This window comes from Salvelinus fontinalis, chromosome 35 (genome assembly GCF_029448725.1).
Source record: "Salvelinus fontinalis isolate EN_2023a chromosome 35, ASM2944872v1, whole genome shotgun sequence".
Lineage (NCBI taxonomy): Eukaryota > Metazoa > Chordata > Actinopteri > Salmoniformes > Salmonidae > Salvelinus > Salvelinus fontinalis.
In genome coordinates this window covers 8,017,394-8,044,377 of record NC_074699.1, presented here as the reverse complement: position 1 = coordinate 8,044,377, position 26,984 = coordinate 8,017,394, and the positions used below count along the sequence as shown (strand labels likewise).

The 26,984-nt window shown below is 39.4% G+C and overlaps 1 protein-coding gene across 1 annotated transcript in view; it reads left to right on the top strand.

Annotated features, from left to right (window-relative positions):
• Nucleotides 1–26,984, top strand: part of kcnk17 (potassium channel, subfamily K, member 17) — a 50,431-nt gene that overhangs the window by 5,056 nt on the left and 18,391 nt on the right. The window contains exons 3-6 of the mRNA XM_055898868.1: nt 7,427–7,619; nt 14,769–14,883; nt 15,402–15,568; nt 24,038–24,206. Of these exons, the coding sequence (XP_055754843.1) occupies nt 7,427–7,619; nt 14,769–14,883; nt 15,402–15,568; nt 24,038–24,206 (644 nt within the window). The remainder of the gene's footprint in view (nt 1–7,426; nt 7,620–14,768; nt 14,884–15,401; nt 15,569–24,037; nt 24,207–26,984) is intronic.

Genomic DNA, 26,984 nt, shown 5'->3' with positions numbered 1-26,984 from the left:
GCAAATGAAAGACAGGCATCTTGTGATTCCAGACAATATTTCCGATTTATCAAGTGTTTTACAGCGAAAACACAATATAGCGTTATATTAGCTTACCACAATAGCCAGAAACACATGCCATTTCCCAGTAGCAAAAGGTTAGCGATCGTAACAAACCAGTTAAAGATATATAATTTTTGACTAACCTTGATTTTCTCCATCAGATGACAGTCCTATAACATCAGGTTATACATACACTTATGTTTTGTTCGAAAATGTGCATATTTAGAGCTGAAATCAATGGTTATACATTCTGCTAACTTAGCTACTTTCCCCCCCATGCCCGGATATTTTTCGGACACTTTTTCTGACACACATATTCTGACCAAATAGCTATTCATAAACATAACTAAAAAATACATGTTGTATAGGAAATGATAGATCCATTAGTTCTTAATGAAATCTCAGTGTTAGAATTCTAAAAATAACTTCATTACGATATGCAGCTTCGGTATAGCTAGAGTATCCAAACGTTGGGCGTCGGCGACTAGTTCACATGTACGACATATATATGAAATAGCATCATAAAATGTTTCTTACTTTTGCTGATCTTTCATCAGAATGTTGGACAAGGTGTCCTTTGTCAAGAACAATCGTTGTTTGGATTTAGAACGTCCATTTTCCCTCTCGATTTAGCAAGCGCACTAGCCAAGTGGCACGACTCTCTCCATGTCAACAAACGGAAGAGAACGGAACACGGCAAAACTCCCGAAAAATTTTCAATAATCTGATGAAACTATATTGAAAAAACATACTTTACGATGATATGGTCACATGTATCAAATAAAATCAAAGCCGGAGATATTAGTCGCCTATAACGACAGCTTTTCAAAAGGCAAATCCATGTCCCTCTTCGCGCCTGCCTGAAAACAGGAAATGGAGGACACGTCATTCCAGGAGCTGTAATACGAGTCCAGATCAAGTTACACAGTCCATTTCTTCTCTCACTCCTTGTCGCCATCTAGTGGAAGACGTATGAAGTGCATCTAAACTAATAAATAACATGGACTTGAATAGGCAGCCCCTGGAACAGAGACTCAATTTCAGACTTTCCACTTCCTGTCAGGAAGTTTGCTGCAGAATGAGTTCTGTTTCACTCACAGATATAATTCAAACGGTTTTAGAAACTAGAGAGTGTTTTCTATCCAATAGTAATAATAATATGCATATTGTACGAGCAAGAATTGAGAATTGAAATGGGCACCTTTTATCTGGCTACTCAATACTGCCCCTTCAGCCCAAACAGGTTATATCAGTTTATTGCGATTTTCCTGGATTTCTTTGTGATGCACTTTCACGAGTTGGACACCTCTCCAGTGGGTGGCTAACGTTAGCGGCTATTTCGACAGGACAATAGGATATCTTTCAACCAAAAGACGATTGTTCTGGAGAAAGGACACCATGCCCAAGATTCTGATGGAAGCTCAGCTAATAGTAAGCAGTCTTTATGCTGTTAATTCGTACTTATGTTGACAAATGTCAAATAATAATTCCGCCATGAATTATGGTGCGGTCTCGCTTTGGCGCACGCTGTATTGCGCAGTAACGTTAATTTTAAAAATCTAACACAGTGATTGTATTAAGAACTAATTTATCTTTCATTTGCTGTCCAATCTTTATTTTTTTGTCAAGTTTATGAATAGTTTTCGATTAGATTAGGTGCCTCTCCAAGATGGCGCAGGACAGATTGCTTGAAGTTTTGGCCACTAATCACATTGTATAACCACGATTTGTGCCGCTAAATATGCACATTTTCGAACAAACTCTATATGCATTGTGTAATATGATGTTATAGGGCTTCACGCCCCTTGGTAGACAAATATTAGGCAATTGAATAGGCAGGCCCTGAAACAGAGCCTCGTTTTCAGATTTTTCACTTCCTGTCTGGAAGTTTGTTGCAAAATGAGTTCTGTTTTACTCACAGATATAATTCAAACAGTTTTAGAAACTTGAGAGTGTTTTCTATCAATAGTAATAATAATATGCATATTGTCAGAATAGAGTACGAGGCAGTTTAATTTGGGCACAATTTTTTCCAAAGTGAAAACAGCGCCCCCCTATTGACAAGAAGTTTTAACCACTGATTCCTCGTCTGGTCTCTTCTCTGCACCTGGGTCCAATCTTACCATATCACACTTAGAAAAAAAGGTGCTAAGTAGAACCATACAGGGTTCTTTGGTTTGTCCCCGTAGGTGAACCCTTTTTGGTGCTGTGTAGAACCCTTTGCAGAGTGTTCGATCTAGAACCATCTATGTAGGGTTTTTCAAAGAACCTCTTGTATATGGTTCAACCAAGAACCATTTTATCATCTAAAGGTTCTTCCTAGAACCATCTGTGAACAGTTCTACCAAGAACCCTTTTATCCTTGGAGGGTTCTTCCTAGAACTAATTTCTATTGGAACTCAGCCAGAGTTAGGATATCCAACAAGTGGAATTGTTAATCGCCTGCAACCTGCATTCAGAATAAATGCCAGGGTAGGAAAGATTGAATACTGAGACTACCTCAATCATCTAAACTGGAACAACCATCTCAGTAACGGTTGCAATAAATCCAATTACTAACAGATTGGATTAGTTTAGAAGACGTATCAACCAAGCAATGTTCATGCAAAAACACATATATTACAATGAAACAAACAATTCTGAGAATCGCCCTGCAACAGAGTATGCTGGGAAATATTATATATTGTAGAACACCTTCTTGACTTTGTCACGACTTCCGAAGTTGGCTCCCCTGCCTGTTCGGGCGGTGCTCGGCGGTCGTCGTCACCGTCCTACTAGCCGCCACCGATCCCTTTTTCGTTTGTCTGTTTGTTTTGTCTTATTAGTTTCACCTGTGTTTCTGTTGTTTTCGTAAATGAGCTTCCCTATATTTAGTAGGTAGACCCGCCCTTGTTTTGTGCGGGATTGTCTTTATGTTACGCGTGTGTGTTTTGGGTTATCAAGTTGTTCTCTGCGCCGTGGATGTTTGGGCTTATCATTTTTTGTGCATTAGTAAAAGGAATATTTTTTCCAAGTGGATCTCTCTCTGCGTCTGATTCCTTCACCCACCTAGTCCCGCGTGACAGACTTCCAATGAATACTTCTTGTCTTCCAAAGAATCCTCAAAGAAACCTTTCTTCAAAAAACTATTCTTAGGATGATAAAGGTTCTAGGTAGAACCCTTTGCCTTACAAAGAACCCTTGATTTCCAAAAAAGGTTATTCTGATCAAAACACTTCTTGGTAGAACCCTATTCCCCCAAAAATAACCCTTTTGGAACCCTTTGCTCTAAGATTGTGGTGATGCTCTGCTAATCATCAGATGGGAGGAGTTAGGGGGCACACGTAGGTAAAAGTGGGGCCCTGCCTTGATTGGGTAACTGATTAATAAAAAAATTAAATAAAATGCATAATAAATACGTGACTGGTCTAATCAATTGTGTGAGTCATATTCCCAAGAACAGAAAACATATATATATATATATATATATTTTACCTTTATTTAACTAGTCAGTTAAGAACAAATTCTTATTTTCAATGACGGCCTAGGAACAGTGGGTTAACTGCCAGTACCATTAAAAAGTTTGAACACACCTACTTATTCCAGGGTTTTTCTTTGTTTACTATTTTCTACATTGTAGAATAATAGTGAAGACATCAAAACTATGAAATAACACATATGGAATCACGCAGTAACCAAAAAAGTGTTAAACAAATCAAAATATATTTTATTGTTTTGCATACACTTGGCATTCTCACACTTGGCATCAGCTTTGCACACACTTGGCATTCTCTCAACCAGCTTCATGAGGTAGTCACCTGGAATGCATTTCAATTAACACGTGTGCCTTGTTCAAAGTTAATTTGTTGAATTTCTTTCCTTCTTAATGAGTTTGAGTCAATCGGGTGTGTTGTGACAAGGTAGGGGTGGTATACAGAAGATGGCCCTATTTAGTAAAAAACCAAGTCCTTATTATGGCAAGAACAGCTCAAATAAGCAAAGAGAAATGACAGTCCATCATTACTTTAAGACAAGAAGGTCAGTCAATCCAGAACATTTGAAAACTTTGAAAGTTTATTCAAGTGTAGTCGCAAAAACCATCAAGTGCTATGATGAAACTGGCTCTCATGAGAACCGCCACAGGAAAGGATCACCCAGAGTTACCTCTGCTGCAAAGGGTAAGTTAATTAGAGTTACCAGCCTCACAAATTGCAGCCCAAATAAATGCTTCAGAGTTCAAGTAACAGGCACATCTCATCATCAACTGTTCAGAGGAAACTACGTGAATCAGGCCTTCATGGTTGATTTGCTGCAAAGAAACCACAACTAAAGGACACTAATAATAATTAGAGACTTGCTTGGGTCAAGAAACACAAGGAATGGACATTAGACCGGTGGAAATCTGTCCTTTGGTCTGATGAGTCCAAATATGAAATTTTTGGTTCCAGCCTCCATGTCTTTGTGAGATGCAGAGTAGGTGAACGGATGATCTCCACATGTGTGGTTCCCACCGTGATGCATGAAGGAAGTGTGAATGTGTGGAGGTGCTTTGCTGGTGACACTGTCAGTGACTTATTTAGAATTCAAGGCACACTTAACCTGTCTAGGATGAGGGTGCCGCTAGCGGCACTCCCCCCCCACCCCCACTGAAAAACCAGTGCCGCGAAATTCAAAAAAAATATTTTTTTTAAATATTTAACTTTCACACATTAAAGTCCAATACAGCTAATGAAAGACACAGATCTTGTGAATCCAGCCAACATGTCCGATTTTTAAAATGTTTTACAGGGAAGACACAATATGTAAAGATGTACATCTATTACCTAAAAATACATTAGCATAATCCACCATCTTTTATTTGTCCACCAACACCAGTAGCCATCACCAATTCGGCTAAACTAAGATATTTATAGCCCCTAACCAAGAAAAAAAATCATCAGATGACAGTCTGATAACATATTTATGGTATGGGATAGGTTTTGTTAGAAAAAAGTGCATATTTCAGGTAGATGGCATAGGTTACAATTGCACCCACCGTCACAAATGGACTAGAATAAATACATAGAGCAACGTGTTTACCTACTTACTAATCATCAAACATTTCGTAAAAATACACAGCATACACTAATCGAAAGACACAGATCCTGTGAATACAGACAATATTTCAGATTTTCTAAGTGTCTTACAGCGAAAACACAATAAATCGTTATATTAGCATAGCACATAGCACATAGCAGCCCAGCATTGATTCTAGCCAAAGTGAGCGATAACGTCAACATCTCCAAAATATATTAATTTTTTCACTAACCTTCTCAGAATTCTTCAGATGACACTCCTGTAACATCATATTACACAATCCATATAGAGTTTGATCGAAAATGTTTATATTTAGCCACCAAAATCATGGTTAGACAATGTGAAATGTAGCCCAGCTGGTGAGAAAATGTCCGTGCGTCATATTAGACAGTGATCTACTCTTATACATAAATACTCATAAACGTGACTAAAAAATATAGGGTGGACAGGGATTGATAGACAATTTAATTCTTAATACAATCGCGGAATTACATTTTTTAAATTATCCTTACTTTTCAATACAGTTTGCGCCAAGCGAAGCTACGTCAAAAAACATGGCGTCCTAAGCCACTAACATTTTTCGACAGAAACACGATTTATCATAATAAAAATGTCCTACTTTGAGCTGTTCTTCCATCAGTATCTTGGGCAAAGGATCCTTTCTTGGGTCTAATCGTCTTTTGGTGGAAAGCTGTCCTCTTGCCATGTGGAAATGCCAACTGCGTTCGGGATGAACTGGAAGCGTGCCCAGCAATTCACAGCGTTTCAGAAATAAATGTCCCAAAATCGCACTAAACGGTTATAAATTGCTATAAAACGCTTTAAATTAACTACCTTATGATGTTTTTAACTCCCATAACGAGTAGAAACATGACCAGAGTAATATTACTCCCTCCACTAATGCTTGGAACAAGTGCGGGTCGATGTCCTCCAGGCGCATTACGCAGCAAGAAAAAAGTTCCTAGCTACAGGGTTTTTTAATTTGTAGTGCCTGTGAACGCGCAATCGACCCCATTCAAATCGTCATCACGTAAAGGCATCCAGGGGAAGACGTAAGCAGTGTCCGTATACTCATAGCAATAACTGCGGCCTTTTAACTGACTCCAGATCAGGGGCCAACATTTCTGAAATCTGACTCCATGTCAGGGAAATTGCTGTAGAATGGGTTCTGTTCCACTTAGAGCCAAAATTTCAACTCCTATAGAAACTATAGACTGTTTTCTATCCAATAATAATAATAATATGCATATTGTACGATCAAGAATTTTGTGGGAAGCCGTTTCAAAAATTACACAATTAGCATAAATAGTGACAACAGCGCCCCCATCCTCAACAGGTTAACCAGCATGGCTACCACAGCGTTCTGCAGCTGTACGCCAACCCATCTGGTTTGTGCTTAGTGGGTCTACCATTTGTTTTTCAACAGGACAATGACTCAACACACCTCCAGGCTGTGTAAAGGATATTTGACCAAGAAGGAGAGTTATGGAAGGCTGCATTAGATGACCTGGCCTCCACAATCACCTGACCTCAACCCAATTGAGATGGTTTGGGATGGGTTGGACCGTAGAGTGAAGGAAAAGCAGCCAACAAGTGCTCAGCATATGTGAGAACTCCCTCAAGACTGTTGGAAAAGCATTCCAGTTGAAGCTGGTTGAGAGAATGCCAAGAGTGTGCAAAGTTGTATGTCGTCAAGTCAAAGGTTGGCTACTTTGAAGAATCTCAAATATAAAATATATTTTAGTTGTTTAACACTTTCTTAGGTTACTACATGATTACATATGTTTTATTTCATTGTTTTGATGTCTTCATTATTATTCTACAATGTAGAAAATAGTAAAAAAATAAAGAAATACCCTTGAATGAGTAGGTGTTTTTTTAATTTAATTTTTTTAAATGTGAGCATCACACAACAGAACACTTCAACTGGAACGACACTCTCAGTATTGGTTGCACAAAAATAACTGTGAGCCAATAGGGTCATTTTTCTGGGATCCGTGTCTTGACCTTTTTACTATTGAGCCTCCTTTCCCCTAACCTGCAACACATGCCCCTGTATATCCCTACATCTCTTCTCTCTTTATTTCCCTCACTCTGCGTCTGTCTACCTGGTCAGATTTGCATGCTAAACCTTTGGAGGTTGAAACAGGAGTGCGTGCGGGTGGGGATTAATTTGCCTGCAACGCATGGAAGGGGAAGGGAGAGCCAGGCCGGCTTGATTCTCACCACTTGTCTTTTAAGTTTGTTCGCTGAGGTAGAAGAACCCTGTCAGAAGTCTGAGGCAGTCCCAAGCCCTTGGTGTCAACATGGCTTGTCTCAGTGGGTTTAGCCTGTCTCGCATCCCCTCTATCCTGATGTTGGCGGTACTGTACGTGGCCTATGTGTTGATCGGAGGACTGATCTTCTGGAAGCTGGAAGGAGGTCTGGTCCGGCAGGATATAGCCCGTTTACTTGAGGTGAAGAGATCACTACTAGACACATACCCCTGTCTGAACCAAGAGGCCCTGGATGCTATGGCTCAGGTGAGTCAGTGTGAGAGCGAGTTGGTGCTAACATGTGTCCTTTGTCCTGATCTTCTCCACATTCTGATTGTGCACAAGTTTTTAGACAGTTAAAAAATGCATTGTGATCTGATTGAGATTGAGACCATTTAAAGCATAATTATCTTGACCTCTAAAATCATTGACAGGGGGAAAAATTTATGTATGGCATCAATATGTCTTTACATAAATAAATACATATTAATTTGAAAGAATATCTGTCAATAAATTTGAATACAGGAAGGGACCAGAAAATCTGGTCACAATGTGGACCAGAGTATACAACTGTTGTCTACGAAATATGTGACAAATACAATTTTATTTGACAGAGTGGACGGATAAGAGAGACATTTTAGTACCATGTGCAAATGTGACAAAACTTGATCACATAGTAATTGGATCACCTTGATCAGATCACAAAAACCATATGTTAGCATAAGGTGTAAACAAGACTTTAGAGTTAATGGCATATGTGTTTGGGAGAATATTCAACCTCCAATTAAGATTTTTTGATGTAGCCTTTTTCCATATTGCATTTATTTTTAAATTATTCCTTTTGTTAATATTATTATTTATTTATTTATAGACATAAAGGGGAGACATAAAGGGGAGACAGACATAAAGGGGAGACAGACTAGGCACATTATGAGAGGCAGGTAATAAATGACTAATGAAAGCAGAGTAGAGTTGTGGCAGTGTAACCCACTCAGCCACACTAAGACACCTTATTTACATTTCTACATACTGCCAAATGTCGACAAAACAAATTACGATAGACAAGATGGGATCTTTTTGTGTAAAATTAATGATGTGAGAAATGTCGGTGGAAATTGCAATATTGATATAAATAACCATCATATTGAACTTGGTGTTTATTATACTACAAATTAAGTAACTTATGATGAACTTTACAGGGTGGTGAAAGTGAAATGTGATGAGATTGATTGATGCTCCTTTCCAATAAATATCCAAGGTCTTATTCTGGTGACATGATGACCGATGCTTGGCTGCCGTTTGACAAATAAAAATAATCTTCCTCTTTTGTCCGTCGTAATCGCATCATATTGGCTATCCTATCCGCACTGTGTCTGCAAGCTGTTGGCTGGAGCATACTTGCCAATGCCTGAGTGGGCACACTCGCTATACATCACAACTTTTTGTCTGTGAGAAAACCATCAATAGAGTTGAAAATGCGAATTTAAAAGGTATTTTTATGTGCACTACGTCATCACGCACAGCCTTTTATCCGCAACAAGTCAAAATTGAATCTGAATCTCTGGTGGAAAAATGTGCATAGTGTTTTTATGCAGATTTTAGAACATTCAATATTCACATGAGAATCTGTTGCCAATTGGATGGAAACCTAGCTACTGGCCCATTTACAAGTTAAATTGAGGATAATACTAGTCTGTCAAGAGGTGCTGACTCACTGCTGGATTGTTGACTGATGTTTAAAAGGCAAGGAGGCAATCCTTTCCCATGCAAATTGAGGTACTTTTAACAATGCACTGCTTTGCCTGAGTGTCATCCCTTGACCTACATGGTCCGTGTTAAGATTTATTTAAGTTGTTCCAAAGTTCGCCTGGGTGTTCCCAAGTAATCCATTTTGTGATGGAAGAACTCTCTCAAACTTTATAGAAGGTTACAAAATGTTCTTGAATTGTCATTTTTTTATTCAACTTTTGTGCATTTATGTAAAGTGGCGGGTAGTTTTAAGGGGATTGATGTTGGGCATCTGTGGACAGGTATGTCAGTCTGCAGTCCTCTGGCAGCGGGTTCAAGCAGTGGCACATATGTGTGCAGTAGCGGGGCGTAGGTAAAATCAATAGGGAAGCCATATTACAACCTATGTGTTGTGATAATTGCATTGTTTGCTCGATAACCTGTTAGTTCATATGCCACCGTGATATACAGTGCCTTCGGAAAGTATTCAGACCCCTTGACTTTTTCCACATTTTGTTAGGTTACAGACAAACTAAATTATATATATTTTTTATTTCCTCATCAATCTACCCACAATACCCCATAATGACGAAGCAAAAACAGGTTCTTAGACATTTTGCTAATTTAGAAAAAAAAAAAAAAAAGATATTACATTTACATAAGTATTCAGACCCTTTACTCAGTACTTTGCTGAAGCACCTTTCGTAGCGATTATAGCCTACATTATTTTTGGGTAGGACGCTACAAGCTGGCATACCTGTATTTGGGGAGTTTCTCCCGTTCATTTCTGCAGATAGTCTCAAGCTCTTTCAGGTTGGATGGAGAGCGTTGCTGCACAGATATTTTCAGGTCTCTCCAGATGTTCGATCAGGTTTAAGTCTGGGCTCTGGCTAGGCCACTCAAGGACATTCAGAGACTTGTCCCGAAGCCTTTCCTGTGTTGTCTTGGCTGTGTGCTTAGGGTCGTTGTCCTGTTGGAAGGTGAACCTTCGCCCTAGTGTGAGGTCCTGAGAGCTCTGGAGCAGGTTTTCATCAAGGATCTCTTTGTACTTTGCTCTATTCATCTTTGCATCAAACCTGAGTCTCTCAGTCCCTGCTGATGAAAAACATCCCCACAGCATGATTCTTACACCATCATGCTTCGCCATAGGGATGGTGCCAGGTTTCCTCCAGATGTGACGCTTGGCATTCAGGCCAAAGAGTTCAATCTTGGTTTAATCAGACCATAGAAACTTGTTTTTCATGGTCTGAGATTATTTTAGTGAGGAGTGGCTTCTGTCTGGCCACCCTACCATAAAGGCCTGATTGGTGGAGTGCTGCAGAGATGGTTGTCTTTCTGGAAGGTTCTCCCATCTCCACAGAGGAACTCTAGAGCTCTGTCAGAGTGACCATCGGGTTCTTAGTCACCTCCTTGACCAAGGCCCTTCTCCCCCGATTGCTCAGTCTGACCAGGAGTCCAGCTCTAGGAAGAGTCTTGGTGGTTCCAAACTTCTTCCACTTAAGAATGATGGAGGCCACTGTGTTTTTGGGGACCTTCAATGCTGCAGACATTTTTTGGTACCCTTCCCCAGATCTGTCCCTTAACACAATCCTGTCTCGGCGCTCCACGGACAATTCTTTCGAACTCATGGCTTGGTTTTTGCTCTAACATTTTTATATTTCATCTATTTTAGAGTAAGGCTGTAACGTAACAAAATGTGTAAAAAGTCAAGGTCTGAATACTTCCCGAAGGCACTGTATAGGCCTAAGGTCTAGACAACAAGAAGACAACAGTCACACAGTGGCAGAATAAAAACGCTTGTTTCATCCCAAAACAGGAAGGCATCATCTGTCCAGTAATATCCACAAAGCATATTGTATGTAACAAACTGTTACATAACCTACAGCATGGTCAAACAAGTTCATGTTTCCGAAATGTTCAGACTACTAAATAACTGTTGAACCATGAAGAGTTACCGCAAGTCTCAAAGGAAACAGGAGCTGCTTCCACTATTCCAGCACTATTTCAACGTTAACATCATCACCTACGTTTAATCTAATACCAAAAAACAATTGCGTCCAATCAACGTAAGCTAAATATAAATGTGAGTGTGTGTGTGCGTGCAGGTAGAAAAAAACATGTTGACTCACCCTACTTGTAGAGGAACACTAATGCCTTCCTCCTCTCTTTCATGTGACCAAAACAGTCTATGACTGTCATACAGTACACACTTTTATTTTTGTTGTCCTAGGTTACCTGGTAAAAATGATGGCTCGCTAGCCTAACTTCCTTTCATGGGCAACGATGTGCCGGCTAGTTAACATTAGCCTACTACATCTAGGTACATATTGATCATCCATCCTCTCAGGCCAGGGGCACAATGTATGAATTTATAGTTGGATCAGAATCACTGTTATCATCATTGGCCAGTATGTTGAATTAAGTAAAACCACAAGTCCAAATCCCTATCTCCATCCAGGGCTAATTTAGTGAAGGGACAATTTTAGCTGCCTAGCTTGCCACCAGAGGACAGCAACACAACAATTTACGTTTTTCTTGTCAATGACGTTTTGCTTTTGATGTGAAGACAAATCCAAAATGGCTTCTCTTGACACTTTATTTTGATGCGTCAGGACCATTCACAGTTGATCCCACTCAATTTAGCTCAAAGCTGATTGGCTATTATTTTATTGTTTTTATTATCAAGGGAGGCTAAATGCTCCCTGGCTTCCCTTACTATTGAATTCAATGCTACAGGCATCAATAATGTCATATATTCAGCTTCTTGCAAATTGAAGGAAAAATATTTTTTTCTTGTTAACATCTTTGGGGAAGCCTGGCTTTCCTTGGCCTCCATGAATATACACCACTGTATGTGTGTACGGTATATGTGGAGTAACTGTCAAATTTGTGATGCTCCCTGCGAAGACGTTTATGTAATAGGCTGTGTCAACATCTTCATTCTGACACAGCTCTGAGACATACCTCACTGCAAGGGATTTTCAGGTCTAATGTACATCATCTTCTTGACAACTGTGGTCCATTGACCTAAAAGCCCAGAATGTAAAGAGATGAAACGGTGGTTACAGTCTGTCCAGCAAGTAAGCAAACTGTTATATAACCTTGACTTACAACAGAGTTAGCGTGGCTGTCTCGAGTAGGGGCCTTGAAAGTTGACCACTAGATTGCAGGGTTAAATTCTAGCTTTTCTTACCTAAGCAGGATGTGTTTGCTCTGTAAAGGGGAGACTGTTTACACTAGTTGACCTAGTGCCTTAGACTTTGGTAAGTAGACAAAATACTTTACTCCCACTTTGCCCCCTACTTCCATTTGCCCCTGGAGGCATAGAACTTGAACATATCTGAAATATGTTTTTTCTTTATTTTTACTATTTTCTACAATGTGGAATAATAGTGAAGACATCACAACTATGAAATAACACATATGGAATCATCTAGTAACCGAAAAAAAGGGTTAAACAAATTCAATTATATTTTATACTTGAGATTCTTGAAAGTAGCCACCATTTTCCTTGATGACAGCTTTGCACACTCTTGGCATTCTCTCAACCAGCTTCATGAGGTAGTCACCTGGAATGCATTTCAATTAACAGGTGTGCTTTGTTAAAAGTTAGTTGGTAAAAGACCAAATAAGTCCATATTATGGCAAGAACAGCTCAAATAAGCAAAGCGAAACGACAGTCCATCATTACTTTAAGACACAAAGGTCTTTGAAAGTTTCTTCAAGTGCAGTCGCAAAAACCATGAAGCGCTATGATGAAACTGGTTCAAATGAGGACCGCCACAGGAAAGGATCACCCAGAGTTACCTCTGCTGCAGAGGATAAGTTCATTAGAGTTACCAGCCTCAGAAATTGCAGCCCAAATAAATGCTTCAGAGTTCAAGTAACAGTATTCGTCGCCAGACCCATTGGCTCCAGGTCATCTATAAGTCTTTGCTAGGTAAAGATCCGCCTTATCTCAGCTCACTGGTCACGATAATAACATCCACCTGTAGCACACGCTCCAGCAGGTATATCTCACTGGTCATCCCTAAAGCCAACCCCTCCTTTGGCCGCCTTTCCTTCCAGTTCTCTGCTGCCAATGACTGGAACGAATTGCAAATATCGCTGAAGTTGGAGACTTATATCTCCCTCACTAACTTTAAACATCAGCTATCTGAGCAGCTAACCGATAGCTGCAGCTGTACACAGCCCATCCAATCTACCTACCTCATCCCCATATTGTTTTATTTACTTTTTGCTCTTTTGCACACCTGTATTTCTACTTGCACATCATCATCTACACATCTATCACTCCAGTGTTAATTTGCTAAATTGTAATTACTTCGCTACTATGGCCTATTTATTGCCTTACCTCCTCACGCCATTTGCACACACTGTATATAGACTTGTTTTCTATTGTGTTATTGACTGTACGTTTGTTTATTCCATGTGTCATTCTGTGTTGTTGTTTGTGTCGCACTGCTTTGCTTTATCTTGGCCAGGTCGCAGTTGTAAATGATAACTTGTTCTCAACTGGCCTACCTGGTTAAACAAAGGTGAAATAAAAAAACATTAAAAAACAGACATTTCAACATCAACTGTTCAGAGGAGACTGCTTGAATCAGGCCTTCGTGGTCAAATTGCTGCAAAGAAACCACTACTAAAGGACAGAAATAATAAGTAGAGACTTGCTTGGGCCAAGAACCACGAGCAATGGACATTAGACCGGTGGAAATCTGTCCTTTGGTCTGATGAGTTCAAATTTGAGATTTTTGGTTCCAAACGCTGTGTCTTTGTGAGACGCAGAGTAGGTGAACGGATGATCTCCGTATGTGTGGTTCCCATTGTGAAGCATGGAGGAGGAGGTGTGATGGTGTGGGTGTGCTTTGCTGGTGACACAGTCAGGGATTTATTTAGAATTCAAGGCAAACTTAACCAGCATGGCTACCAACGCATTCTGTAGCAATACGCTATCCCATCTGGTTTGTGCTTAGTGGGACTATGATTTGTTTTTCAACAGGACAATGACCCAACACACCTCAAGGCTGTGTAAGGGCTATTTGACCAAGAAGGATAGTTATGGAGTGCTGCAGCAGATGATCTGGCCTCCACAATCACCCGACCTCAACCCAATTGAGATGGTTTGGGATGAGTTGGACCGCAGATTGAAGGAAAAGCAGCCAACAAGTGCTCAGCATATGTGAGAACTCTTTCAAGACTGTTGGAAAGCCTTCCAGGTGAAGCTGGTTGAGTGAATGCCAAGATTTTGCAAAGCTGTCATCAAGGCAATGGCAGGCTACTTTGAATAATCTAAAACATCAAATAGACTTTTTTGGTTACTGCGTGATTCCATATGTGTTATTTCATAGTTTTGATGTCTTCACTATTATTCTACAATGTAAAAACTAGTACAAATAAAGAAAAACCCTTGAATGAGTAGGTGTGTCCAAACTTTTGACTGGTACTGTTTATATAGGCTGGGATTCAATCAGATCCTCGTTAGAACCACATTATGGCATACTTGACATTTAGAAAGTGATTTCCGATTGAGCTCTACAGGGTTTACCGAGAATGCAATCTCCACAAACGTCAGGGATGATGCCTTTAAAAGTCACGTTGTCAGCTGTCCAGTGAGCTGCACTAGGAATTAAATCCCACCCATAGTGGTTATGAAATTCTCTCGTATGTCCATATGTATTGTTCTAGGTAATTCGAGATTCTTCCAAGGTTGGGCTTAGTCTGAAAGGGAACCAGACCATGGACAGCTTCTGGAAGTTCACTAGCTCTGCTGTGTTTGCTGCCACTGTGGTCACCACTATAGGTGAGTTTTAAAGGGACAGTTCACCCAAATTAAAAATGTATCTGACATCTTAAATGGATAGTTCACCCAAATTACTAATGCACCTCATCTTATAGGGATAGTACCCCAAAAGATAAATTATTGATTTAATTTATTAGATAATTAAAAGTAGTAGGCTGCTCTAGCCGGAGACAACATCACATACATTTTAAAGGGAAAGTTTACCCAAAGTTCACACAAATTACAAATCTACCTAATTTTAAAGGAGTAGTTCACACCAGTTAGAAATGTACCTAATATTAGAAAAATAGTTGACCCCAAATTACAAATGTACCTCATCATGTAGCGTCTGCAAGTTCTTCATGCCTTGTCTTTATTTATGCCTCACATTCATCATCGCCAGGATATTCCTGTGCTATGTGCTTCTGCCTGTATTATAATTGAATATTACAATTGTTGGTCTCATTGTGTGTTCATCATAGAAACACACAGACCAAATAATTCCCAATGGTTGAGCCCCTTTGTTCTCCCTGTTCTAGGCTATGGCAACATGAGCCCCAGTACAACGGCAGGTCAGATCTTCTGTGTGTTCTTCGCTCTGTTTGGGATCCCTCTGAACATGGTGGTGCTGAACAGAGTAGGCAAGTACATGCTGGCCATAGAGAGGAACGCCTGCGATTTCATCCAGGGAAAGACCAATCACAGGGTAAGTGCTCAACCTATAGACTCTGAGATGGTAACTCTTTATTTTACAGCCTCGTATTTACCAGGTTACCAGCTGTGTTGTATTCTTTGAGGTAAGTACCAGGAAGTATCAATTGTGACGACATAGTTACTTAGGGCTAGATTCTATCAGATGTACACTAGCCGGCACCCGCAAAGCTGTTCTTTCGGCGGTGTCGGAAGTGGAACTGCGTAAGAACTGTGAAATCCACAAGCGGCTCCTTATGTTAGCTTATCGCAAACATGCCTTTGGATGCAACAAAACCACCTGATTTTACAATCCGACAAATTCCATCCAGTTACGTCAGAAGTTCATGCAGCCACGTTACAAGTTCAAACACTCAAATGTGTGATGTTCTATCGTCGCAACACCTCAATTAGACTGATAGGCGGTAAATATGCTTTAGCCTAAACTTTCTATCGCTGTTTGAGCTTCTAACACGGTACGGATAAAAAGGAAGGGAGTGGTTTGTGACACACAAGAGCCGCCGCTCACCTATTTGTCAGCTCATACCGCAGTTACACTTCCAACAATGCCAAAACATTCGATATGAAGATGTCTACCAATGCTGTTTAACGCTCGATATGATTGAATTGAGGCCTTAGTTAATACCATGTAAATATCAGGTAAGGTCAGCTTTAACCAGGCTGTATTATAAAGCATTACCCACCAGGGTTCTGGATTTAAATTGCAAAGTAAACTCAGTTTAAGTAACGTTCACAGAAATTATAAAAATTTGCATCTGATAGCCACAGACTGAAAAGGAGTGTGTTCCCTCTACCATTTTTGGGTTACATATTGGATATATGAGAACACAGAAAATGGTTAACTACCAAAATATGACACTAAAAGGATAATCCAATGGGAAAGTAATTATGCTTTGAAAGTTGATAAACTGGCCCTTGAATGTTTGAGTACCTACTGGAGAGGCTCTTCTTTGTCTGGACCCATTCAGAATTGTTCACACCCTCTTAAGCTTTAGCCCCACCCATATCTTTAAGGGTTGATCTGAGCATTCTGACCTAACAACAGAAGTCAAGCACCCAAGCTAACTGGGTAACGTTGGCTAGCTTGCTAGCTACTTCAAGACACAAATGAGAGAACAGCTCATTCTGACCAAATGTGATTTTCTGGATTTTTGTTTTAGATTCCGTCTCTCACAGTTGAAGTGTACCTATGATAAAAATTACAGACCTCTACATGATTTGTAAGAAGGGAAAACCTGCAAAATCTGCAGTGTATCAAATACTTGTTCTCCCCACTGTATTTATATATATTTTAAACCTTGTTAAGACAACTTTATCTACACATACTGACCAGCTCAAATAGACAGAAGCATTCTACGTGGCAGACCAATTCAAACTCATCTTTCGGATGTCCAGCCCACTCATTATATCAGCCAATCATGGCTAGTGGGAAGGCTGCTGGTTTATTCTGTGGCTAAACCAACTAGGCTCGTAATTTAACAATTTTATTTGTATTTACAGATGGCATACAAGTTTGTTATTAAGGCACATGAAAGTTCTAATGTTCCAGAAAGCGCACAGGAACTACCTGATCTAACGAGCACACGAGGGGACAGCTTTGTTAGAGGCCATACTGTTTCTAACTGTCTTAATCTCCCCCATGGAAACAACAGTGACAGCACCGTCAACAAAAACGGAAGAGATCTTTTGCAGCTCTGTAGAATCCTGGGTCTGTACTTTGTCAATGGTAGGTTACGGGGGACTCTTTGGGGTGATTCACCTACTGCTCACCTCTTGGCCACAGTACAGTAGACTATATGATCACAGACATTGACCCGTTCTCTCTCAGCTCATTCACTGTCAAGCCACTAACACCTCTGTCTGATCACAGCCAAATTACATTGTTCCTCAAAAGAACAGACATGGAAACAACCACACATTCACAACCCAGTAAGCTGTACAACATCAGAAATTCATACAGATGGGCCCAAAACAGCACAGAAGAATACCAGAAAGCAACCTGGAACCAAAATATCCAAACACTCTTAGATAACTTTCTGGATACCACATTCACATACATAAGGGACATCTGAGACGGGAGCCGTATGGTTAGTGAAGAAAGTCCCATTGCAAATGTACGGTCCCTTACCTGACGTCCGGCGACGTCGCAGAAAATCGCGGACGGCGTCGGGCCGGGGGCGGCGGAGAGCTCTTTCAGGAAGTCACCCAAAAATACGTCTCGGACTTTCGGTTTCCATTTTATAAAAATGACAAATTTTGGACTTTTTTCCGCATTCTCGAAAATTCCCACAAGAGGGAAAATAAATCATATTGCAAGCGCACGAGCACGTGGCAAACGAGCGCGGCCTTTTCTCCTAAACTGAAAATATTTCGAAGATGAAACTCGGCGAGCATAGGTTTGGAGTAATGGGCAGTTGGCCCCGAACGAGATGGCGTCGAGACCTCGGCGCTTTTTGAGTTATGGCCATTTTTCTGGGATTAAAGGGTTAAAACGCAAGTAGGGTGCTAATTTGACCGCTTCATGTCAAAGTACATAAGCATACGGTGTCAGGAAAAAAAGAACCAGCCATTTATCTATCGTAATTTAAGAGAAATCGTACATTAACCGTTTGGTGATGTTCACAAAGAGGAATTTTTTTTCTCCAAAAAAATCACAGATCCAGTTGCAGTGTGTTCAGACGTACATTTTTAAAGTGGGTCTCGAAGCTCTGCGAGAATCCTGTGATTTTATGTGATTTTATGAAATAACACACACTCATTTAACCCTCTTTAAATAAGTCAGTTCTTAACATAAAGACTTAAAACTCAATATTATATAAGAGCCTACCCCAAGGAGGGTATGTGTTCACTTTCAGCTTCCTATGTCAACTGGAAGTACCTTAAATGGTGCCATAGGGTCAGGTTTGAAGGGTTAAAAAGGTCAGAACTTTTCAAAACTTCATTTGTGTGATTAGACAACCCTCATGAACTGTAAATCATTCATTTCTCTAAGCAGATGTCAAAGGAAAGCTCTCTCACACACACAAACACACACACAAAGCAATGATGGAGTGAAAAAGTACGGTGCTTAATGACACACAAAGCCTGCAATGGCATTACTATTATCTCCAGGCCGTGCCGAGTTCAACGAGATGCCCCGCTTGACCGTAGCTCGCTCGGTCTGAGCGCAGCGACCGTTACAAGAGAACGGACCCAAATGACCCTTTGACCTCAATTTCAATTTTATTTGCTTTTGGGACACAGAGAAAGAACCGTTAACCTTTCACGGGTATCTACCCCGGATCCGGGATCACCCCCCACCCCCCCCACACTGATTAGCATCGCTAGCATAGCGTCACAATTAAATAGTAGCATCTAAATATCATTAAATCACAAGTCCAAGACACCTAATGAAAGATACAGATCCTGTGAATAAAGCCACCATTTCAGATTTTTAAAATGTTTTACAGGGAAGACACAATATGTAAATCTATTAGCTAAACACGTTAGCAAAAATCACCATTTTTCTTGTCCACCATTTTCTCTCAACATCAGTAGCTATCACCAATTCGGCTAAACTAAGATATTGATAGCCACTAACCAAGAAAAAACCTCATCAGATGACAGTCTGATAACATATTTATGGTATAGGATAGGTTTTGTTAGAAAAATGTGCATATTTCAGGTATAAATCATAGTTTGCCATTGCAGCCAGCATCACAAATCTCACCAAAGCTCCTAGAATTACTAGAGACAGCAACTTGTATTACCAATTTACTCATCATAAAACATTTCTTAAAAATACACAGCACATAGCAATGGACAGACACAGATCTTGTGAATTCAGACAACATTTCAGATTTTCTAAGTGTTTTACAGCGAAAACACAATAAATCGTTATATTAGCATACCACATACGCAAACGTTACCCGAGCACTGATTCTAGCCAAAGAGAGCGATATCATATCATCGCCAAAATATATTAATTTTTTCACTAGCCTTCTCAGAATTCTTCAGATGACACTCCTGTAACATCATATTACAACATACATATACAGTTTGTTCGAAAATGTGCATATTTAGCCACCAAAATCATGGTTAAACAATGACAAAAGTTGCCCAGCTGGTCAGACAATGTCGTGCGCCATATTAGACAGTGATCTAGTCGTATACATAAATACTCATAAACGTGACTAAAAAATATAGGGTGGACAGCGATTGATAGACAATTTAATTCTTAATACAGCAATTATAGCAATTTATACCCGTTTAGTGCGATTTTGGGACATTTATTTCTGAGACACTGTGAATCTCTGGGCACGCTTCCAATTCATGCCGAACGCAATGGGCATTTCGACATGGCAAGAGGACAGCTTTCGACCAAAAGAAGATTAGACCCAAGAAAGGATTCTTTGCACAAGATTCTGATGGAAGAACAGCTCAAAGTAGGAACAATTTATTATGATAAATCGTGTTTCTGTCGAAAAATGTTAATGGCTTAGGACGCCATCTTGTTTGACGTAGCTTCGCTTGGCGCAAACTGTATTGAAAAGTAAGGATAATTTAAAAAATGTAATTCCGCGATTGTATTAAGAATTAAATTGTCTATCAATCGCTGTCCACCCTGTATTTTTTAGTCACGTTTATGAGTATTTATGTATTCGACTAGATCACTGTCTAATGTGGCGCAGGACATTTTCTGACCAGCTGGGCTACTTTTCTCATTGTCTAACCATGATTTTGGTGGCTAAATATGCACATTTTCGAACAAACTGTATATGTATGTTGTAATGTGATGTTACAGGAGTGTCATCTGAAGAATTCTGAGAAGGTTAGTGAAAAAATTTATATATTTTGGCGATGTTTACGTTATCGCTCTCTTTGGCTAGAATCAATGCTGGTGTAATGTTTGCACATGTGCTATGCTAATATAACGATTTATTGTGTTTTCGCTGTAAGACACTTAGAAAATCTGAAATATTGTCTGTATTCACAGGATCTGTGTCTTTCGATTAAATCAGATTGCAAATGCACAAAACATATTCCTTAAGAAAAGTAAAGTAAACATTTAAAAAAAAAAAATGATAATAAAATGTGACTAAAGTATCTTCATATAGTTCTTACACATGGGTAATTGACCTAAATATCGAAAGAATTTCGAAAAACGGTCAAGAAAGTACTTTTTTAAAGGGGGTGATACATTTTTTCCAAATTTTGGACATTTTTGACTTTTGACTTTTGACTTCCTATGAAATCACATCCCAAATGCACAAAACATATTTCTTAAGTACAAATAAAATGTTCAAAAAAATTTGTTAATAAAATTTGACAAAAGTATTTTCATACAGTTCTTACACATGTGTAACTGACATAAAACTCGAAAGAATTTTGAAAAACGGTCCAGAAAGCACTTTTTTAAGGGGGTGATAAGTTTTTGCCAAAACTTTCAAAATCTCAAAATTTTACTCTTGGGTCTTGACTTGCGTTACAAAAGGCCTATGAAAAATTTAGATAGAACACACTCGCCCACTATAGGAGTTTTGGAGTGTTACACAGCTCATTTGCAGCATGGCATTTGCCATCAACTTTGGATGAAACACCGCCAGAAGTAGTGTATTTGTCCATCGTGTATATGCTCCGCTCGGTGCCAATAACTTGCCATGTTATTTTGTACAATTGGGGGGGACTTCCCTTACTCACAGTAAAGAAGGCATCAATCTAGCAGTAGAAAACATCAACTACATATTCAGGCAAACGGCAAAAGAAGCACAATTGAAATTGATAAAAACGAAAAAGATTACAGATGACACCTGGTTTGATGCAGATTGTAAAATTATAAGGAAAAACCTTAGAACACTATCCAACCAAAACCACAGAGACCCAAATAATGTGAATTACGCCTTCATTACTGTGAGACTTTAAAACTCTATAAACTTACTCAGAACCAAAAAAGTACAGTACAACAGCAAGCAGCTGACACTAATTGAGGAGTCCATAAACACAAACAACTTCTGGCAAAATTGGAAAAAACGAAAAAAATCTAAACAAGAGGAATTAGCGATACAAAATGGTGACATATGGACAACCCATTTTAAAACACTCTACAACACCGTTCAAATTGACACAAATGCAGAACAACGCCAAATTCATGAGAAGTTGAATGGACTAAAAAAAGCTATAAAGGTCAATGGATTTTGATTGGACTCCCCAATTTCTGACCAGGAGCTCTATACGAAAATTCAGGCTCTCAAATTTAAAAAAGCATGCGGACCTGATGGCATCCTAAATGAGATGCTCAAACTCACCAGTGCAAAATTTCAATTGGCTTTATTAAAACTGTTTTATTTGATCCTAAGTGTAGGTTATTTCCCTAACATCTGGAATCAAGGACTCATAACCCCAATCTTTAAGAATGGAGACAAATTTGACCCTAACAATTACAGAGGCATTTGTGTGAACAGTAACCCGGGGAAGGTTTTCTGTACTATTATAAATGTAAGAGTTCTAAACTTCCTTAATAAGCACAATGTTTTGAGGAAAAGCCAAATTGGATTTATACCAAAACATCGCACAACTGATCATATTTACACCCTACACACCCTGATAGATAAACATGTCCACCAAAATAATACCAACATATACACTTGCTTTATCAACTTCCAAAAAGTTATTGAAAGTGGTGTAAGGGCTAAAACATTTGACATATTTAAATCAATGTATACTAGCAATACGTGCAGCATTATAATTGGCAAGAAAATAACAGAATTCTTTAACCAGGGGCGGGGCCTTCGTCAGGGTTGCAATCTGAGCCCTGCACTCTTCAATATTTACATCGAATTGGCCACTATTCTAGAAATATCCTCAGCCCCTGGTGTTAGTCTCTACAATTCAGAAGTGAAATGCCTACTCTTCACAGATGACGAATGCCTGCTGTCACCCACAGCACATGGCCTACAACAGAGCCGGGACCTGCTAAAGCAGTACTGCCAAACCTGGGCCCTGGCAGTAAACCCCAAAAACACTAAAATAATGATTTTCCAGTGAAGATCCAGTGAATGAACTGAGAGAGAAAGCACGCAGGGCATTCTACGCCATTAAAAAGCTAATTCAAATTTAAATATACCTAATACCTATTAAAATGTGTCTAAAACTAATTGAATATGTCATTGAACCAAATGCACTTTATGGCAGCGAGGTGTGGGGTCCATTTGCAAAACAAGATTTCATCAAATGGGACAAACACCCCATTGAAACCCTGCATGCAGAGTTCTGTAAGATTCTCCTACATGTCCAGAGGAACACTACAAACAATGCATGCTGGGCAAAATTAGGTCAATATCCATTAATAATAAAAACTAAAAAAGAGCAATTAAGTCTTGGAAACATCTAAAATAGTAACCCCGTCTCATATCATTACCAAGCCCTGCAATGCCAAGAGCTGAGCAAAGAAAAGAGTCCCCTCATCCAGCTGGTCCTGGGGCTGAGTTCACAAACCTGTTCTACTAACACACTGAAGCCTCAGGACCAGAACATCCAATCAATCAAAATAAACCAAATTACAACACAGTCAAAACAAAACGACATTGCTTATTGGGAAACACAAACACAAAGCAAAATGCAGTGCTATTTGGCCCTAAATCGACAGTACACCATGGCTAACTATTTGACCATTGTTACTGATCAAAACCTTCGAAAAACCTACAAAGTACAGGCTCAGTGAGTGCAGCCTTGCCATTGAGAAGGGTAGACACAGGAAAACCTGGCTCCCTGTAGAGGAAAGGCTGTGCAACCACTGCACAACAGCAGAACCTGAGACGGAGCTGCATTTCCTGACAACATGTGAAAAATATAAAACAATTAGAGAGTGTCATTTCCCCAAATTTGAAACCCTTATTAAAGGTTTCAAAGACCTCTCTGATGAGAGTAGGCTACCCGTCCTGTTGGGGGAGGACGCAGAGAGCTGTGGGTTGGCAGCGCACTTCATTGCTGCCTGTTAAGTTGAGGGACAGTGTCTGACAGACCAATCAACCTGCACATGTACTCTACTGTATGCTTATTGTTATTGTTCAATGTATGGTTATTTTGACGCTTGGTTATTGTTGTTACTGTTGTCCCGTTGACAATTTTGATTCTCATTTTTTTCATATTGTAAATATCCAAAATAAGCTTTGGCAATATGTACATTGTTAGGTCATGCCAATAAAGCGAATTGAATTGATTACTTTTTGGGGGGTCCCCAGAATATAATGGACTTCATATTCTTTTAACTCTGTCTGTATGCAGTTTTCATAAATCAGTTAGCATGTACCAGTGACCGTCCAACTTGTAATTTGTTACCTGTTTGTCCTAAAATATGTGTGAATCTGAAATAGCTCCCAATTCCAATACATTGCACTACATTGACCAAAAGGAGTTTCTTACAGTATATAGGGAATAGGCCATTTGAGATATTGACTCTGTCTTCCCTTCTTTCTGTCTCCATTAGAAGTTAATCAGGTTCATGATCCACCTGTTGTCCTACCTCTCTGGAACGGCACTCTTCTTTGTGATGCCCATGGTGGTGTTCAAACAGCAAGAGGGCTGGAGCTACTCACAGGCAATCTACTATTGCTTCATTTCACTCAGCACCATTGGCTTCGGAGACTACGTCGCAGGTACACGACTCAATATGTAGGAACATGGAAGCTCCAGAAACAGTTCCGGGGTAACCCTTCATTTACAGCCGTTAATTACTATGTATTTACTAGGTAAATACATAGCAGCAAAATCTAAATCTAAATCTAATCTAATCAAAATCTAAAAATTTCTTCTTAAATGTACCAAGCAAGTAAGTACTACATACTTAATTAGTAAATACAAAGTATTTTTTATTATATAGGTAAGTAAGACAGTAAATCCAACTAAGCATCAGCGAATAACTATTTAAATATCTACTCACGTCACTATTTTAATATAATATATAAGAAACACCAAGGAACATAAGTAACATTCCAACAGTTTTCCCTCCAATCAGTGAATGGGAAATAGATCAAGTTGTGTATGTGATTTTAGAGTGTGGGTCAGAACATTCTTCTGGTGAAACTTTTGCCAAAGTCACAAAATGTAATCATAAAGTAATAAATGTTTGTCCCAAAAGTAAGTAAAAGTAAGAAACAGCTTACTACTATCTAAATGCATAGTCATACCAGTCTCTTTCAAAGTAGTGCCTAAGAAACACCAAGGAACACAGGCTACATGATCATTTATTTATCATGGATGTTCAGTCCTTGCATCCATAGCTCCGTCTATGAATTTGAGAGCGATTACATTTCTCCAGACTCATCCCTCAGCTTTTTACTGAAACGGGCGGGGAAAACGCTTTGTCTCTACTGCTGAATTCCGCTTTAAAAGGTCTGATTTTGGAGTTTTGATAGAATGGAAATAAGGGTATTTCCTTGCATTTGAAAAGCCAATTGAACATGGGGTTTTTATTGTATTGAACTGAGAAGGGAAATTACAACAAAGTCATTGAAACGTTATGGCTCTAAACCATTTATCTTATTTCTATTACACTTGATACTTGCAGAATAAATTCAACAATAGTTTCATTTAACTTTTGGTTAATGTATGAATACTTACTTGTGTAAGGTTTAATGAGAGAGGGGTCACTAGGTCGTTTTTTTTTAATCACACTTCAGATTGTCACCATTAGGGATTAATACCAGTAACCAGGATCCTGGGACTGAACCAGGATCCTGGGACTGTCCCAGGACCACTCTTCACATTGCCCAAAAAACATTGATGACAAGACCTGAGAAATTACAACATTTTCCTCCAATGTTGGGCTAATGGAATTTCACAAAATACACAATATGCGCAGCAGCAGCAGAACAGTCGACTATGTTGATTTAAAACTAGTGTTGAGAACAACACAGCGGGGGCATGCGCCAGAGGAGTGAGACAAGGAAACAGCCGTTTGGCCTAGAAAAAGCCCAGAGGAAAACTCACCTTAGTTATGATCAACTGAATGATGAACATACAGTTGAAGTCGGAAGTTTATATACCCTTAGGTTGGAGTCATTAAAACTTGTTTTTCAACCATTCCACAAATTTCTTGTTACACAAGTAATTTTTCCAACAATTGTTTCCAGACAGATTATTTCACTTATAATTCACTGTATCACAATTCCAGTGGGTCAGAAGTTTGCATACACTAAGTTGACTGTGCCTTTAATAAACAGCTTGGAAAATTCCCTAAAATGATGTCATGGCTTTAGAAGCTTCTGATAGGCTAATTGACATCATTTGAGTCAATTGGAGTCGTACCTGTAGATGTATTTCAAGGTCTACCTTCAAACACAGTACCTCTTTGCTTGACATCATGGGAAAATCAAAAGGAAATCAGCCAAGACCTCAGTAAAAAAATTGTAGACCTCCACAAGTCTGGTTCATCCTTCGGAGCAATTTCCAAACGCCTGAAGGTACCAAGTTCAATAGTATGCAAGTATAAACACCATGGGACCACACAGCCGTCACACCGCTCAGGAAGGAGACGCGTTTTGTCTCCTAGTGATGAACGTACTTTAGTAGGAAAAGTGCAAATCATTTGTATAAATAATCAATAATATTTCAACCGGACAATAGCGTATTCAATAGAAAGGAAAAACAACGAAGGGTGCGCACTCGGTCACGCATGCAAACCAGCTATGCATTCTTCCCCAGTCCCCTGACAAAAAGGTCTCATTCCTCTTAATTTTTCAGAAAACAAGCCTGAAACAATGTCTAAAGACTGTTGACATCTAGTGGAAGCCATAGGAACTGAAATCTGGGTCCTAACCCATTAGATACTCTATAGGCATTCAATTGAAAATACCCACATAAAAAAAATCCCACTTCCTGGATGGATTTTCCTCAGATTTTTGCCTGCCATATCAGTTATGTTAGGGTTAGGGTTAGGTGTTTCCTATCCAAATCTACTAATTTTATGCAGATGGGCACACTTCTCATCCAGACATCGAAATAGTGCCCCTAAGCCATAAGAAGTTAAATCTATCCCAATCATCATCCATTCGGTGTCAATGCTAGTCACTTACACAGGGTGGATCAGTGACACGCTTTCGAAGTTGAGTTTAACCTCACTAGGGTATGTGGGACGGTAGCATCCCACCTCGTCAACAGCCAGTGAAACTGCAGGGCGCCAAATTCAAAACAGAAATCCCATAATTAAAATTCCTCAAACATACATGTATTTTACACCATTTTAAAGATACACTTGTTGTAAATCCAGCCACAGTGTCCGATTTCAAAAGGGCTTTACGACGAAAGCAAACCAAACGATTATGTTAGGTCAGAGCCAAGTCACAGAAAAACACAGCCATTTTTCCAGCCAAAGAGAGGAGTCACAAAAAGCAGAAATATAGATAAAATGAATCACTAACCTTTGATGATCTTCA